Genomic DNA, 17795 nt, shown 5'->3' with positions numbered 1-17795 from the left:
GAATTCAGCTTTAACATAGCATTTATCGTACAACTGAAACATAAAGCCAGTATATGTAATCACCTCGGAATGATACTGTTACATTATGTCGCTAATCACATCCCTCCCCCGAAAAATTAACAAACAAAATACAACAACAAAAAACAACAACAACAAAAACAACAACGACAACAAACAGCAACAACAACAACAAAAACAACAAAAACAAAAAGACAAAAAAGGCAACAACAAAAACAGGTTAACAAACGAAAACAAAAGAGATAATGAACGTGCTGTACGCTTTGCTTGCCTATACAAACGATAGGCGTAATGATAACGTGTGCACATTTTTGTCAAAATATCCTTGCATTTTGAACATATATTATACGTTCATTCTTAACATACATAAATTTTGATTCCCTTTGTATTTGAACATCGGCACATAACTTGAATCCACAGTAATGTAGTAAATGTACATGACTTGGTGCAATAATGTATATTTTAATATACAAAAGATTGGCTAACTTTAATCATCGAAACAGGGAACTATTTCTATATACCGACATACTACATGTACTCAAAGTAGCAATTCATGGAATATTTCAATGGTGAAAAGGCTGAACTCGTCTTCCTTTCTTAATTTTTTTAATTAAGAAAAGGAAACATATGGGACTGGGGCCAGGATTACACGGGTGGACATTCCAACAAGTTGTGTTTGTGGCGTTTTTGTTATTTGATCTTTATGTGGTATATTTCTACATAGACCAGTGGATTCCATTTAAAACGCCATTTCAATATTCCTCTTCCGAATAATATGGCTTTGGTTATTAATCATTAACAATATATTTCAAAATTAAAGCAAAATGAATTAATTGAATCCACTAGAACACCATTTAATACAAATGTTTTATTAAAGCTGTACATGAAATATTCTAAATACGGAACTCATAAAATTATAAATATGACCTTCACAGATATAGCCGATTGGATCGTCGCATGGTACGTCATTTAAACCTTTATCAGGCTGGCTGTCCCATACATGGACACAATCATTTCCATCTCCATTTGGCTCACCAGGATTCCAGTATCCCCCACAACAAGGCTGATGATTTACCCACGTGAAGGATCCGCCACTACCTTTTGCACCAACCCAAAAACCATGATCTATAAAAGTGAAATGGTACATGATTTATTGAACAATGTTTTATCTAGAGCCTTCTTTACATATATAAATAAGCCGAACATTTGTTCAGAGGACCTCTCGTTATATCAAATCTTTGAGCGTTTTGGAACTAATTAACTTTTGGATTTAGTTGTAGTTAGATATAAGAATCAGAACAACTGCAATTATTATATATTGTTTATTATTCTTTTAAAGGAATTCGTTAAAATGTTTTACAATTTGAGGGGCTATTTTACAACAATTTACTTTTGGAATTTAAATCTTATCAGTAGATTAATCTAATTATTCACCAATTAGGACGGACGTTATTGTAAAACTATAAACACGTAGGTCCGCACTTAAATATTTTGACATAAAGGTACTAAATCTTAACATTTTTTGTACGCTTTAAGAATGAATTCTGCTAGTTTGTTACTGATAAATCTTTCTGTTTCACCTTTTTGTAATCCAAAGTGGACTCGGGAGTATATAAAATAAGCTGTATTTTATTAATTAGATATTTAATATTATACAAAGTTTACCTCCTCGCCCTTGGACAGCGTTCTGGACATCTCTAAAAACGGCATTATTTCTGATCACAAGTAAATCTGTGCCATACCTCCTTTTGCATTCATTTCTTGCTTGACTCCAATGATAAGATCCTTCATGATATCTAATACAAATACCGCCGACCTCTTTAGCACCACTTGGACAAACAAACGCTAAAAAGGAGCAACTAATAGTTACTATTTTAACATTTTTTTTAAATTGTGTAGTGTACAAAACGCAGAACATTCTTGCATGTTTTCAAAATATTATGCTTTAAGTTAAAATTAAAGAGAAGCGGGCACAAAAACATTTTGAAACATTATATAAACTTATTTAACAATAGTAGTCTTTACATAAATGCTGAACATTACGGCAGCATGTCCAAAAGGTTCATGATGTTTTCATCAAAATGTCTAAAATGCTTTACAAAGTGAAATATTGACAAGTAAGCAAAGAAAGTATTTTACAGCAAACGGTACTTAAAATCAACAAAAAATACCACAACAAGGTCAAGATATGCACAATTAACATATACTGCGTTAGTTACGCTATTATGCTATTTTATGAGATTCATGACGAATGCCTTACGAAATTTAAACATAAACAAAGACGCATAATTATTATGTATGTAATAATGCATGCATATAAAAGTTATTTCTTTCATCATTTCAGTCGATTTATACGATTTATTTTATCATATCACTTGGTGTGACTGTATATACATAGTAAATAAGTTCCTATCAGTATCGTACTGCAACCAGTCGATATAACAAAAGAAATCATTATAGTGAAACTGATGTGGTTTTAACTATTTGCGAAGTATTTCAAATGGTATAAAATGTCAAAAGAAGTTATATTCGTAAAGCGGCAATCGAATTAATGATTCGATTCGTAAATATTTATGAATTATTTGAATATTAAAATTATTCTCAGCCGGTAGCAAGTAGAGGTACTATTGTTTTGTTTGTGACAAATCAAATAATACAAGAACATTATAATGTTGTACAAATTTTCCTATAATATTCTGCAATCTTAAATTCTTAATTATATTGTAACAATCTTTTTAACCTGAAACTTTATAATAACTTTGACCAATAAAAGATATTCCATCAAAAAAATATTATTATTATTATTGTTTGCTTTTTTGGCAATCGACCTTTCTAGACAAATAGAAAAAATCATTTATTGCATAAACCATAGCGAAGGAGTGTAATTAATGGAGGTTATTAAATTAGATATTCTATTTATCACATATCAAATCGTAAGACCGTTTGAATTAAAAACGAAACATTTTTCATTGACGCGCTTATAGTATAACGCCAACATTTGGCCATTTAGCACGTCGTGACGCTAGGTTTATGTGACATAAATGGTGTCACGTCAAAATACTCGTATATGCACAGCCGTGCAATACCATGTTCACGGAGTCGCAGAAGCGGTGCATAGCGCGAAAGCGCTCTATTATTAACGATACGCTATACGTTTCGTCAATAAAAAATGAAACTTTTTTATGTAAACCGTTCTTATTTTAACCCATTACTTCATGAGCATTTTGTGAAAAATGGCTGTTTTCATTGAAAAGTCTCCCGTTACAAGTTCAAATTGCTATAATACTACAAAAACTGCGTCAACACTAATCAAACTTGGCACAAATGTTGACTGGACCATTGCACTTGCAACAACATGCTCAGGCTTAAATTTTCTGTTACCATGGCAACGAGGGGACATCTCAAAATTGCCAAAAGTCACTATTTTGCGTTGATTTTTTCCATCAAAATTGATTTCAAAGTGCTGCAACTTTTTAATGGATTGAGATAGAGTCAAATGCTTTCCAGCGTTGGTTACACGTTACCTTATGATCAATCTGGGGTCATTTATAGCCTCTAACAAGTCCAAAATTTTCTTGGCGATGAGGGGGACTCCGCCCCCTTCGAACCCCCCAAAAAGGGGGCACCCCTTCTGGCAACCCCCTGATGTATCTTTTGGTTAGGGGGCCGCGCCGAAAAAGTGGTCACTTTTTTAACAACATTTCTCAAACAAAAACAAGTGTTGGAGGCATAAATAAGGCATTTTTCACCATTTGAGACAACAAAAATGGGGAGGGGGGTTATAAAGGCTCAAAAAGGCGTCTATATTGCGTAATGAGTTAAATACGAGGTATGTGATAAATAGAATATTACATTCTTGTAGATTGAATACATCTCGTTGAATAAAACAGTATTATGCTCGTCAGAGGCTCGCATAATATGATTGCATTCAAACCCCTTCAAAAAAGTCAGTATTAAACCTACTTGCAATCAATATCCACTATTTATTACTTTTAAATAAGAAGTAAGAGTGTGATTTACCTTCAATTTGAGAATACATCCATATCGAATTCACAACAGTGAGGTATAAATACAACATCTTGCTCATTGTCTCTCTTATTTGTATTACATGATTGTGATGATGTAGTGATATCGGTGGATGTGCAACAAATACTCTCAAGGTGCCTTTAATGAATGTTCCATCAAATTGTTTGCCATTTATCAAGTGCACATTCAGTTTATTTATCATGTGCACACAGTGCTATTTTCAAGTGCACACAGCGGTCTTACGGATTTATCGTACAATAGTGACATACATAAGTAAGCCCACAGTGTTCCATCGATCCAAACATGCAGAGTCCTCGGGTATCAAAGTCTGTAAAATATATCATGTAAAAAAGATAGGTTATCGGAGCATGTGAATTTGTAAATCTTTACTTCTAGTATAAATTGTTTGAGTTATTCTTTGGCTTATCAAATAAAAAAGCTGGATTGAGATAAGGCACAAGAGTCGCTGAAAATATTTGAATAAGACCTTTGACGTCCATGCATATACCAAATAATCAAAGTCAGGTCTTAGATTGTTGCGTGTTTAAATCACGACTCTGATAATTCTTTTTCTCACACGTTGTCAGGTCTGCCTTAAAGTTTGTGTTGTATCGATCTTCTAATGATTAATACTTGATATCTTCAAAAGGTTTGTATACTTTGAACCCTTATCGTATGTAGATTTATGACAATACATATTTATTTAGCGTCTTATAAGCGGAGTTATTATCTTAAGTTCAAAAACTCTTGAGTATTTTCTGTAAGATTTCAAGTTCAGGATATGTTTCAATGATTGATGGTTCATTAGTTAAAGGAAAGATATCCATTCTGGACAGAAACTGTCAATAACATCTACGGCAGTTGTTTATCCAAGCCTACTTTATCATGTTGAAGATCCTTTTGTTTACAATATTATTCGAAACAGTGTTTTTTATCTTGATATTTTGAACATAAATAACAAACTGTCCAAATGAATATGTTATAAGATATTATCAATTTGTTTGTAACCTTTTACTATATTTTTTTGCTTTTTATTATACCATGTCATACGAGTTTTATCCATTACTGTGCTCCAAAATTTAAGCATTTAAATACTCCTTAACTATTCCCTAAATTACAATTTAGCATGAAGTATTTGTACTTGTAAATAAACAGGTCTTACGTCTGTTTCCTTTTCAGACATAACAAGACCAACTAAATTTCTCAATAAACCCTCTGCATAATACTCGTAGCTGGCAAACATCATAATCACCAGCAACTTGGTGTATATTAAGCAGGTATGATGGGTTATACCTGAATACTGTTTTAATTGGTTATTTCTTACCAAGTCAAGAATGTAATGCTACAAATAAAATAATAATTAAACAGGCAATTTCCGTAAAAAAGAATTAACAAGCAATACACAGTAAGATACTCTTTATTTCGACATGCAGGCATGGTGTTGAATGAAACTTGTAATTAACAACCGAGCAAAGTATGAAACAAAGTAAAAGGTTATGTAAAGAAGCCTTGGGATAGAGCAACATTTTGTTCTAGGAACAAGGTTTATAAAGATTTTAATCGTTTACTAGACAATTTGTTAATTAGGTCAATCGGATTAAAATCAGCTCCTAATCAATGTTACGCTTTAGTATCTGACGAGCACCGATAGAAGGGTCACTTTCTCGTGACGGTTCAAACAGTCAATAATCGGCGAGCTTTCACAATTTTGAAAGCGATGTGGTTTCTTATTTTAAGCGTTTGAAAACCAATACTCAGAAGAGCCCATATAGCAGGCAGGCAAACTGAAAGAAACCTTAATCATTAAAACGTAAGTCTATTGCGATGTAATTAATATGATGAAAATGAATTTGAATATCTTACCTTATTGATTAACTCATTTGTGTTGGTCACATTTAAAAATAACCGTCGCATGTTCCTAAAAAAGACGTGCCGCTGGCAAAGACAGAAACGAGTAAATTATTTCAAACTGACTCGACGGAATTAAAAAGTTTTTGCCAACTATCATGCAATTATGTTTATAACCACTGTCCATGAGACCATGGAATAACTGCTATGTAGACTTTATCTCATTGAATAGTCTGAATATGAAAAATATGTACTAGTATCTCCCCCACCTGTTACTTATCATGAAGGCACGTTTTTACAAACTAATTGACTGCAATTGTATATCAAGATATATATATATATTCAGAGTAAAATCTCTAACTTGCCGTATATAAGCAAAAACGCTAATTTAAATTTGCCGTAGCTTTCGGCATTGCGGCCTTCTTCAGCAGCATTTATTTTACATAAAAAAACAATGGAAGTGACGTAACGTCAATGAACGACGCCCGCCGGGGCGTTGTTTGCCGTCTGCCGCGTTATTCGTTGGTATTAACTCCATATGGTCTATAGGTTCTTAATTTATTTTTCCACAAATTTTCTATTGTTTTTCTGTATTTGTCATTCCCGTACAGCTTTTCCAACCCCATAATTGAAAAATCATTAACTGTGTGGTCGTTCGTGTAAAAATGCGCCGCTAACGGATCGTTGTACTTGGTTCTTATTCTGGATAAATTTAGAAGGTGTCTTTGGTACAACGTATCCCCTGTTTCTCCAACATAAATAAAACGTTCGCAACGCTTACAATAAACTGCATACACCACATTCGTAGATTTGCACGCGATCTGATTTCGAACCTTATACGAGGCCCCGTTCACGTGTATAAGGTTCGAAATCAGATCACGCAAATTAAGCAATATTTAGATGATGAAAATAAAGATTGTCTAAATTATTTCAGAACTTTCCAGACAGATACAAATCAAAATGTGTTGGAATGATACGTGAGAAGGGCAAAATATTAATGAGATAGATTCATCACTAGGGCAAAACAGTTAAAGCTTGGTGTGTGTGTTTGGCATTCACTACAAGCGAACAATACATTAACAGTATGTTTGTCTGTTAATAATTATACGAGAGATTATGCTCATACCATATCCTATATTCTTTATTATGACAAAATTACTTGCTCATTTTTTTTAAAAGCAAATGAATTAACAAAAAGTTTAATAGTCATAATTTATCATACCTATTTCGAACATTTTCGATATATTTACTACATTTGCGGATATACCTTTAAGAATATATTTAACATATATTACAACACGAACAAGAAAATAACTGTAACCTCTTGAAGGATTTTGTATCAATGAAATATACACATTGTAAAACCTTTATGTTCACAGATGAAGCCTTTTAAGCGCTTGCATCCATGGTCATTGAACCCGACTTTATCTCCAGGACTTCTATAAAGGTCAACACAATCTTCTGATCCAGCGTCATTTGGCTCTCCGGGAACCCACCAGTGTTGTCTAAAAACGTTAGTCCCATCTACCCATCTAAAGTTTCCTTCTGAATCTTGATCTGATGCCCCAAGCCAAAACCCACTACCTGTTTTTAAAAGTGTCAATTATTATTATTCATTTCACTAATACATGTTTATTCGATACAGTTTTAGAACGGTCGCATTGTTTTGTATTTGTTCCAAATGAATTTGTACATTGGGATTTTTAACATACTTATATTTAGGGGGCTCAATAACGTAACAGATAACCCATTCTTTTTACGGTTCGGAGGTATGGGGTTTCACTAAAGCTCCGCAAATAGAAAGAATTCATATTCTTTTTTGTTAATCTATTCTTAATGTTAAAACCTCTACTCAGAATGATTTTATCTATGGTGAACTTGGTAGAACGGATCTTTATTCACAGCGTATATTTAGAATAATTAAATATTGGTTAAAAGTTACAAGTAGTATTGAACGAAAATATATCAAATTGATTTACTTGCAAATGTTAAGTTACATGGATAAAAAACCCAGGGTTATAAAGTGGGCATCTCAAGTCAGAGACGTTTTAGGAAATTTAGGATTTTTCAAAGTTTGGCTAGCTCAGGGTGTTGGTAACCAAACATTGTTTTTATCTAAGCTAAACAAAGAATTTCAGATGTTTTTATTCAAGAATGAACAAGTCATATAAATTTATCATCTAGAGCAAGACTTTATAGAGTATTTGCAAAATTTGAATATAGCTTATATCTAAAAAATGTTAATATAAGTAAATACTTGACAGTTTAAACCAGATTAAGACTGTCAGCTCACAATTTAAGTGTTGAAACAGTCAGATGGGGTAACATTTCCTTAAGCGACAGCTTATGTCACGCATGTCAAAAATTAGAGGATGAATTTCACTTATTGTTTGAATGTAAATTGTATAATTCTATTAGGAAGCGATATATCAACCAATATTACGTAAGAAAACCAAATATGAGTAAAACTGCAGAACTGTTTAACTCACATTCAGTACAAATTGTAAGAAATTTAACAATGTTTGTCTATAAAGCTTTGAGATTAGAAAAGAATCTACATTACAATCTTAGAGATTAATAAATATTTATATACCGTAAGATTCTAAAGTTCTTTTCTGAATTTTCATATGTTCCTCTTAACATGTAAAAACATATTCCTATTTTCAAACTTTATTTGACACCTTTTAAATGAAGATATCTTGTATCATGTTCGTTATTCTTTTTTCTTGTTCTTTTTATCGTATTTTCATTATCCTCTTGTTAAAAATGTAAGAATTTATATCCATGTTACAGTTTTATTATAACCAAAAAACTAAAGGAAAACAAAATCTTGATTATCTTTAACATTATAATTGACATGGTTATTTCCCTTGTATGCGTCATACTGGCTTGGCATGCATTAATGACTTCTGGATATAGTAATATCTGTCTTGCTCGTTTTCGATACAAGGCAATTTGTCAAATACTAAAATGCATATATGTATGTGTGTCTAATTCTTGCATATTTATATCTGACATAAAACATGTCATGCTTAAGAGTTTTAGTATTAAAAATAATGGTCATAATTTCATTTTCGATATAAGGCATTATATTACATTATGTTTATGTATACATTTGTAGGAGGTTAGTCATATCAAACATTATAAATATTTATATATGAGCATATTATAAAAAAAACAAGTAGACATTTATAATAATTGATGTTTAGTAAAAAGAACACATACAGAACAAGGTAATAACCCAAACATTCTAAGAGATATGTATATATGTATGAAATTATAATTGATATGAATTAAAATGTAACTGACATCATAAAGTTCTGATAATATATGTATGTAACAATAAGTTGAAAGTGAGTAATCTTATTATTCAATGTCCGTCCGTCATTGTATTGTAATGTATTGTGTAATGTATTGTATTACTTAGACTATAATTTTATTTTGTGTTAGGTCAGACTGTTGTTGTTTACTTGTGGATTTTGAATTTCTTCTTCTATGACATTATTTGTGGTTTTATTATTATTCGAATATGAATGCAATATTTCCTTTTTACATTCATCTTTATTCATATATTTGACAATTCCTTGAATCAATCAAGAAAATAATAGCTGATATATTTTGAAAACATTAATCAATTTAACAGTTTTTTGACGCAGTCAGGGCTACTTTTGCGTATTTTGACCTTATTGTGATAATTTATATGGGTTGTTAGCCCATTTTGATCTGTGAAAATCATTTTTATGTTCACTTAACAATATCTTTTCATTACTTTTTCAACATTTTATGAAAATTAGCATCAATCTAGAGGCGTGCTGCTTTAAGGGGTACTCTTCCGTTTTTTGTCTTATGTAATTGGTCAGATATTTTAATCAAAACATTAATCATTGAGATATAGAAGTCTCTGAAACTATTTCATATGACTGTTCATAGTGCATTTTATTAAGCTGTGGCTAAATTCTTAAACATTTCATTAAATGAAATTGGTTAATTAAATTTGATCAATGATTACAACATTGCGTACATAGTTTGGAATGTATTACATGTAACACGTTAAGCTTAAATATTTTGCTGCATATTCAGTCTGGGTATGTTGCATCTTTCCGCATGACAAGAATAGCACGACTTGAACACATACTTAAAAGAAAAATTTATTTTCAAACTAAGTATGCAATGTTTTCATTAATGTATACTCAGTTTATAGCAAAACCAATACCTTTAGTTTGTGAAATGTGTCCTTTTATATCATTGTAGACATCATCGTTCCTTACAACTAGTAAGTCATTTCCCTTGGTTTTGCACCATGAACGTGCATTACCCCAAGTCTTTTGATTGTAATGGAAACTGTAACAAGTATTGCCCACAGGGTTTATTCCAATTGGACAAACTAATGTTGCTGAAATGTAAAAGAATATGCATGAGTAATGATTATTCATGAATATAAATGTCCGCAGTATTCATAGGCTACATTTTAACGTTTATCTTGACGTTTTAAACAAAAACCAAAAATAATAATATGAACATAAAATAAAACGAAATAAAAGAATGTAGCTCTCCCTATAATTATGTTGTATTTGTTTTCATATTTTACTTTAAAGCGGAGCTTTACAGCTTTTGGGATAGGATATCACGCAACGGACAATAGGTATTGCTTTCATCGAAAGAGACTCAACATGTTTTATAACAGGATGAAACTCAATATCGCAAATGCAAGCAGGGTACAAATTTACTGAATACCACATATTAATCATTCAAAATGATTTTCAGATGAATTCATTTAAATCGAGTTTGGCCAAATTTAGAGCATTTCAACTCTTTTTTCCCAATCTTTGAAATAGAAAGTTGGTGACAAAAACGGACGTATTATTCCATTTTAGCTCATCTGAGCACTAAGTTCTCAATGTGAGCTTTTGTGATCACAATTTGTCTGGCGTCCGTCTGTATTATTTTCTATCATGCGTCCATGTGTCTAGGCGTCCGTCTTCATTTTTTTCTACAAACGACTACTTTGCAGAAACCACTGGGCAAAATATAATGAAATGTCCCTGGGACGATCCTACATTGTAGCATGAAGCTCTACTAAAATTTCTCCATTTAACATCTGGGTCAGAAGAGCTATAATGTTTTAAAATGAAACCTTTAAAATTTTTCTTCTGTAAAGTTCCAAGGTCTAGACCTTCGATATTAAAACTGTCTCGCACCAAGGGGATCATTGATTTGCCTTACATGAATATAGTAAATACTTAAAAATCGTATTCTCTGAATTGACAAAGGCTTGAGGTTAGATATTTGGCAGTAGACCTATATCAAGTTTGTTCACATTTTAGTCATTGGATCGAAATTGGCGAAGAAAGCCCAACACGGCAAAATTAAAAATGTTGCAGGCTCGGATTGATTGAACCTGTTCATGGACGGTACTGGAAAGTGCAAGTTACCGTCCACGCCCCAAGCACCGGCTTAAGCATAATTCAACATTAAAACATAAACAGGTACAATTTGGAATTTTGAAACATCCGCAGATGTGTTCATATGGCAGTTATCATGGAACCTTCAATGTGACACGTAAGTGCCATTCCATGAAAAGCGGCATATGGTCCCCAAGCAAATGAATGTGTAGGTAACATTTTCATCCCAAATATCCTGAAAATTTGTCAGAAATTTTGTTTTGATGACTTCTAGCTCAGTTTCATGAATAGGTCGTCCATGGTCAAAATTTAGTTCATTCAGACCAAGAAAAAATAGACAAACATTGGTCAGAACGGTTGTTTGAATGACAGCACATAAAAAGGCATATATCAAAAACTTATTAACATTTGCACTATTTCAGATGCACATATAAATGTTATGATATTAGTTTAATTTTATGGCATTATAGCTACCGTTCATTTACTGCTAACAATATCAATTAAAGCCCCAGTCACATTAGAGCTTACGACCAGTGAAGACCAGTTCACGATCACCAGTGACCTCTGGTCGCGTACAATCTTTAAAACGTCTTACGACGGTCATCGATGATCTTTGACAGTCGCAGGTTATCTTATTTAGGTCCCACGACCAATTTCAGTCGTAGAGAGGTTTTTGAGCTTGCTGATGAACGTCAGTTTTACAAGTCGCCGGTGGTCGCAAGTAATCGTAAGCTCTAGTGTGACTGGGGTTTTAGATCCTCAATAATCAGGTGAACGATACAAGAGCCACCATAGCCCTCTTGTTAACCACATATTTTTGGGTTTTTATGAAGGCATTGTAGGGATTGATTGGAATAAGTTTTTGGTGCCCTATGAAGAAGATATTTGTTCAGCCAGTACGCATGTCTTGTTTAGATTGAGCCATATTACACACACCGTAAAGCCAGCCATAATGCCAACTTAATTAAGTAAAACAAAGGTGTCCGAACCAAAGCACTTCTTGATGTCCTATAACACATTTTTGCAAAATCCAGAAAGAAATTGTTAAAATTAATTTGGGGGTTAGAATAAGTAGACTGTTACATGCTTAGAAAAACAATGAGTTTTAAATGAAAAGTACAGTAGGAGATTTCATTATATGTCGCATCATAATAATAAAATGTTGAACATACAGTTGCAATAAATTGCCAGTGAACTTTACTTTAACAACCAACGATTTGGGAAAGTTAATACCAGCTGAAGTTAACGCTTAGCCGAATGATAAACAAGCGTCAAGAATGTATAAGAAATGAACTGAAATGAAACTTCACAGACAGCCCGGAAAATGGAGAAAATATCGTATTTTCTTGACAACAGTAAGTATCAGCAAAAACGATATATGACTATAATATATGTTTGTCTATCCCCTGGAATTTTCGAAAGCACAGCAATAAGAATCTTAAAGCGAAAGCTGTTGTTTTTTCTTCTCTGAACCCTTCTTTTTTATTGTGTGCTAACCATAATTACAGGTTCCTCTTCGAACGCCCTATCCTCCCGAGTGATAACTCACGTATATCCATTTCATTTTTTGTAAATTGTAGAACAGTTGCAGGATTATGGTTTAATTTGCAGATGTTTCCAAATTGAAAATGAATTGCAATTTTAATTAAAAAAAGATGACTGCTGTTCAGGCACATACTTGGTGTGTGGACGGTAATTTTATTTTATTTAATTGTGGGTAGATTGAGTCAAACAAACTGTAGATAATACTTAATTTTGCCGTTTAAGGCGACCGGTAATATATCGATTTGACCGTTTCAGAAAGTGAAGTCATTGAGTTATGGAAATGTATTGCTCAGAGTCAGAAAATGGATTATTTAAAATACATGAAAACATTATAGTTTCCTAGCAAAAGAAGAAATGCGAGAGGGAGGTATTTTAAATTTTATTAAAAAAAAACATTTTGATGAACAGATTTATCAGTAAATTTGTACTTTCTTAAATGTGTTTAATAATCAAACAAAATAAAAAACTTACTGTAAACTGTTGTGAAACATAATAAAAGACTAAGTCTAAATTTTCGAAAGCACAGCAATAAGAATCTTAAAGCGAAAGCTGTTGTTTTTCTTCTCTGAACCCTTCTTTTTTATTGTGTGCTAACCATAATTACAGGTTCCTCTTCGAACGCCCTATCCTCCCGAGTGATAACTCACGTATATCCATTTCATTTTTTGTAAATTGTAGAAAAGTTGCAGGATTATGGTTTAATTTGCAGATGTTTCCAAATTGAAAATGAATTGCAACTTTAATTAAAAAATGATGACTGCTGTTCAGGCACATACTTGGTGTGTGGACGGTAATTTAATTTTATTTAATTGTGGGTAGATTGAGTCAAACAAACTGTAGATAATACTTAATTTTGCCGTTTAAGGCGACCGGTAATATATCGATTTGACCGTTTCAGAAAGTGAAGTCATTGAGTTATGGAAATGTATTGCTCAGAGTCAGAAAATGGATTATTTAAAATACATGAAAACATTATAGTTTCCTAGCAAAAGAAGAAATGCGAGAGGGAGGTATTTTAAATTTTATTAAAAAAAAAAACCTTTTGATGAACAGATTTATCAGTAAATTTGTACTTTCTTAAATGTGTTTAATAATCAAACAAAATAAAAAACTTACTGTAAACTGTTGTGAAACATAATAAAAGACTAAGCGTTATAAAAATCATTTTAGTCCATATTACACGAACTGTTATGAATTATATTTAATCTTCGAATTGATCTTAAAATTTGCACATTGACTAATTCTTGATCATAGCGATGAATAAGACGATGCAAAATATCATTTTACTTTTCCCCAAATCATTGACTGGTTTACATATTCTAAGTGGATTTTTGCGCTAGGAAAGGATTGTTAGGTAACGGTTTGTATGTAAGTAGATATCAAGAAACGAATATGGTTTAGGTTATCTAAATGTAAACAAACTTTCAAATTCTTTGATGATAAAACAGCAGTAGATCGGTTGATAATATTGTAACGAATTTAATGCCACATTTTACTGAATGCCTCCCCAACGTTAAGACCGTTCATCACATCTTACTGCCGCGGTAATCAGGTAAAAAAAATAGCACCGTGATATTTTAAAGCTGACTCATCACTTATCACCGTTATTAACAAGTTAAAACCAATTTTTGTTCTTAAAGTTTCATACTTGCGATTTGTAAAGTTTATAATTCTCAGAGAAACGCTTGCTTTAAACGTTTTCTAAACTTTAAAATCACTACTCACGTTTACTGCGGCGGTTTAACTACTATATCGGGAACATTAAAAACAAACGCATTATTCTAAAGTACTGAATAAATGTTTAAATATTTTGGCAAACTATTGTGTTTTTTCAAAACAATTTTGCAATTACTGCGCAGCGACCAACTGTGCATGACGGGCCATTATGTAGAACGTTGACGTTGTGGGTATTGTAAGAGAATACCGTAGTCTCACTATCATGAATGTTCTTTTGTTGTTATAGACAATTTATAATCCTTAAAATATTATATTTTTAAAACAGACAAATTATGATAAACTGTCGCTGGATCATGCCTGCGTGATAACTAACTTATTAGTACACCCTAGGAGGCTGTACTCGGAAAACGAACACAAAACCGCTATATCATATAGCTGTTAGTAAATATTTTGCATACAATTAACTAAAAATTCACTGATGGTGATGAAGATATAGTTTGAAAACATTATATTCTCGAACGATTTTCGCCGCAAAAAACACTATTTAACTACAAAACCCGTAAGGACCCTCCTACAAATTTCAGCATAAGAATACGTTTTACATTGGCAAAATAAAAAACAATACTTATATTTTCATCTCAAATAAGTCATCAATCAAACTTTTAACATAAAAGTACCTTTAAAAATATGTCTGGCAACTGATAGATCACTTCTTTGTCCCTTTTTGAATAGGGATATGTGCTCTTTTGTTTAGGAATATGTTTCGGTGACAGTCTTAATGTATCCACTAATCTCATAATTAGAATTAGACAGGTCAGGGATCTATACAACCAGTTTAGTTAACTACGCTCATTTTAATCCCAATAGAATAATTCACATGCATGTATTTGGGCAAATAATCTAGTAGTCGTTCACCCGGAGGCGATCGCATTAATCTGATTATAGATTCGAATTGATTAGAAAATACAAATAAAAACATGTGTTTCAGTACAACAACAAAAATCGGAAGTAGCGAACAGTTAAGAAAGTCAGATGTGGTCAAATATGATTTCTTATCGGAACACATCAAGAAAATAATTATTTCAAAGACAGACGCAAAGATCAGTCTTCACTCAAATGAATGACCCCTTATTGTGTAATTAGAAAGTTTTTTTCAATTTTAGGGCAAGCATCAATATTTGACTGGCCATGTGTAATAAAATTCTTTTTTTCGATACAGATAAATAAAAGAAAAAATTTAAGAATAAAACTAAAAAAAAAAAAAAAAAAAAAAAAAAAAAAAAAAGTAAAACGCATGTATATCCGAATGACTTACAGTCGATCATCGGGAATTCATCAACAATTTTTACGAATCTTTAATTTGAAAACGATTTTTGCCGCTAAAGTGTTTGATGTTCACAATAAATTGAATAAATAAAATCAAAAACTGAATATGTTTGTGTTCTAAGATTAATCGGTGACATAAGGAATTTCATATTCATTTTACAACACTTGAAAAATATCCACAGAATTTTTGTTTCAACAAAAACTTCCAAAACACGCTATTTATAATACAATTTATAGAACTGACGCTTCGATGTTCTCATCTATTTGCGGAAAAAGGTAAGACGTACATGATCGATACAACATGATTAATAAAATCAACAAGGAAAGGTGGCGTTCAATGAACCATTGAACGCAACCCCCACACGACCCAGCAACAAGAACCAGCGGCAAGGAGCCTAGGCGGACCCAAACAAAAACAGGACAGGGCACACGGCTCAGCACGGACAGTCCAATAACTAAAATGATAAATAATTTGTATTTTCTTATTTTCTCTATTTTGTAACTGATAAGGAATTCAAAGAAAACAAATAAATGATTGAATAATAGGAAATAATGTGAACCTGATAAGGAAATCAAAGTAAACAAATAAATGATTGAAAAACAGGCCCACAAACTCAAAGGGCAGGGCAAGGGGACATGAGACCTGGGAAGGGGGATTAAAAAATGAGAATAGGGGCAAAGGGGAAGATACTAACCGTAGACGAGAAAACAACAAGGGACACAAGCAAAAGTGTCACCAAAACAGCATGAAAAAAGATAGACATACATCTGAGGAACACAGCGGGGCGCCGCCTTGGAAGGGTCAGCAGCATAACTGCTGGGGAGTCTAAACCAACGTAATAATCGCAAAGTAAAAACCCAACGTAATCACCTCAACAACAGATTTCCCGCAGTACAAATTTCAAGCTAGTGGGGTTTAAAAATTGATTAATACATAAGTTGATTGAAAAACATATAACTTCCTGATCAATTTTCACTGAGATTGGTTCAATTTTGAATAAGCTTTGCAGATATGTACTTTTTTCAAGAAATAATTATCTGAAGCCGTCAAGGTCAGCGACGAGTAATGAAATAAGAGTAATTTTCTTTTGAAATATGAATAATATTTCCATGATTTTATTCGAGGTTTGCATGAGTGAAGACAACTTTCTGTCCGTAGAGCATGGATATTAATACTCATCACAAGACAGTATCTTTATTGATCTCAATTATTTTATATGTAAATATGTATAATTTTTATGTTCAATAAAAATGTTGCATAACTTGTAGTTGTTTTTATCATTCAATGATAAATCACATAAAGTATTTATGAAGGCATGATGAACAGTCCTAGAGTATTGTGATAAGGAACCGTCAGTTGTAAAATGCTATTGTGATGTTATAATTAACAGTCGCCATACTTACATTTAAGCTTTTTATTGCTCCGAAAAAACAGACACGTTTGACATTCAAAGATCCACTGATAGTTAGTATTAATCTTTTTTCATCTGCAAACTCAAACACAGTTCGCTTAGATATTTTGACCGCTAAAATCAACGCTACAATGTAGTCTTAATTGACCAGTGATTTAAAACTTACACATTAACCGGGGTTAAAAGTGTTATTAAAAAGCTTTTCTTTTTTGATCCCTAGAATAAAATGAAAAATTGAAATACGAGGGATGTCCGGAAAGTTCATATACTTCTTCATTTTTTATTGTATAACAATACAAATTTAGTCAGCAAAAATATACATATCTAGCAAACACATTTATCAAATATTACTGAACTGTGACTTACGTTTGTATTTTAACAGCATTTACATACAACATAATTTATATACATCGTCATCGAGCACTTTGAGAACGTCAACGGCGTCAAATTAACTTTATGTTTACCCGCTATTCAATTTCTACCGATTTCAACAGCCATGGTACCTGTCTGGCGTATACTTAATTCATGTTATAATACTTTT

The 17795-nt window shown here is 32.3% G+C and overlaps 1 protein-coding gene across 6 annotated transcripts in view; it reads right to left on the bottom strand.

Moving 5' to 3' along the window:
* LOC132713433 (uncharacterized) overlaps positions 1 to 17795 on the bottom strand; it is a 68087-nt gene that overhangs the window by 24706 nt on the left and 25586 nt on the right. For 2 of the 6 annotated variants that reach the window (XM_060696030.1, XM_060696031.1), the window contains exons 1-3: positions 4039 to 6180; positions 1684 to 1863; positions 946 to 1143 (exon numbers count right to left, since the gene is read on the bottom strand). The exons of 2 other annotated variants lie outside the window; for them this stretch is intronic. In XM_060696030.1, the coding sequence (XP_060552013.1) occupies positions 946 to 1143; positions 1684 to 1863; positions 4039 to 4246 (586 nt within the window). In that variant the 5' untranslated portion in view covers positions 4247 to 6180. Of the gene's footprint in view, positions 1 to 945; positions 1144 to 1683; positions 1864 to 4038; positions 6181 to 7257; positions 7477 to 10105; positions 10286 to 13955; positions 14109 to 17795 lie in introns of those variants that run through there. 2 more of the 6 variants (XM_060696034.1, XM_060696029.1) reach the window with 2 other exon arrangements.

Source organism: Ruditapes philippinarum, unplaced genomic scaffold (genome assembly GCF_026571515.1).
Source record: "Ruditapes philippinarum isolate M1 unplaced genomic scaffold, ASM2657151v2 ctg332_1_1_1_1, whole genome shotgun sequence".
Taxonomy (NCBI): Eukaryota; Metazoa; Mollusca; class Bivalvia; order Venerida; family Veneridae; genus Ruditapes; species Ruditapes philippinarum.
This window is presented reverse-complemented; position numbering and strand designations above follow the sequence as displayed.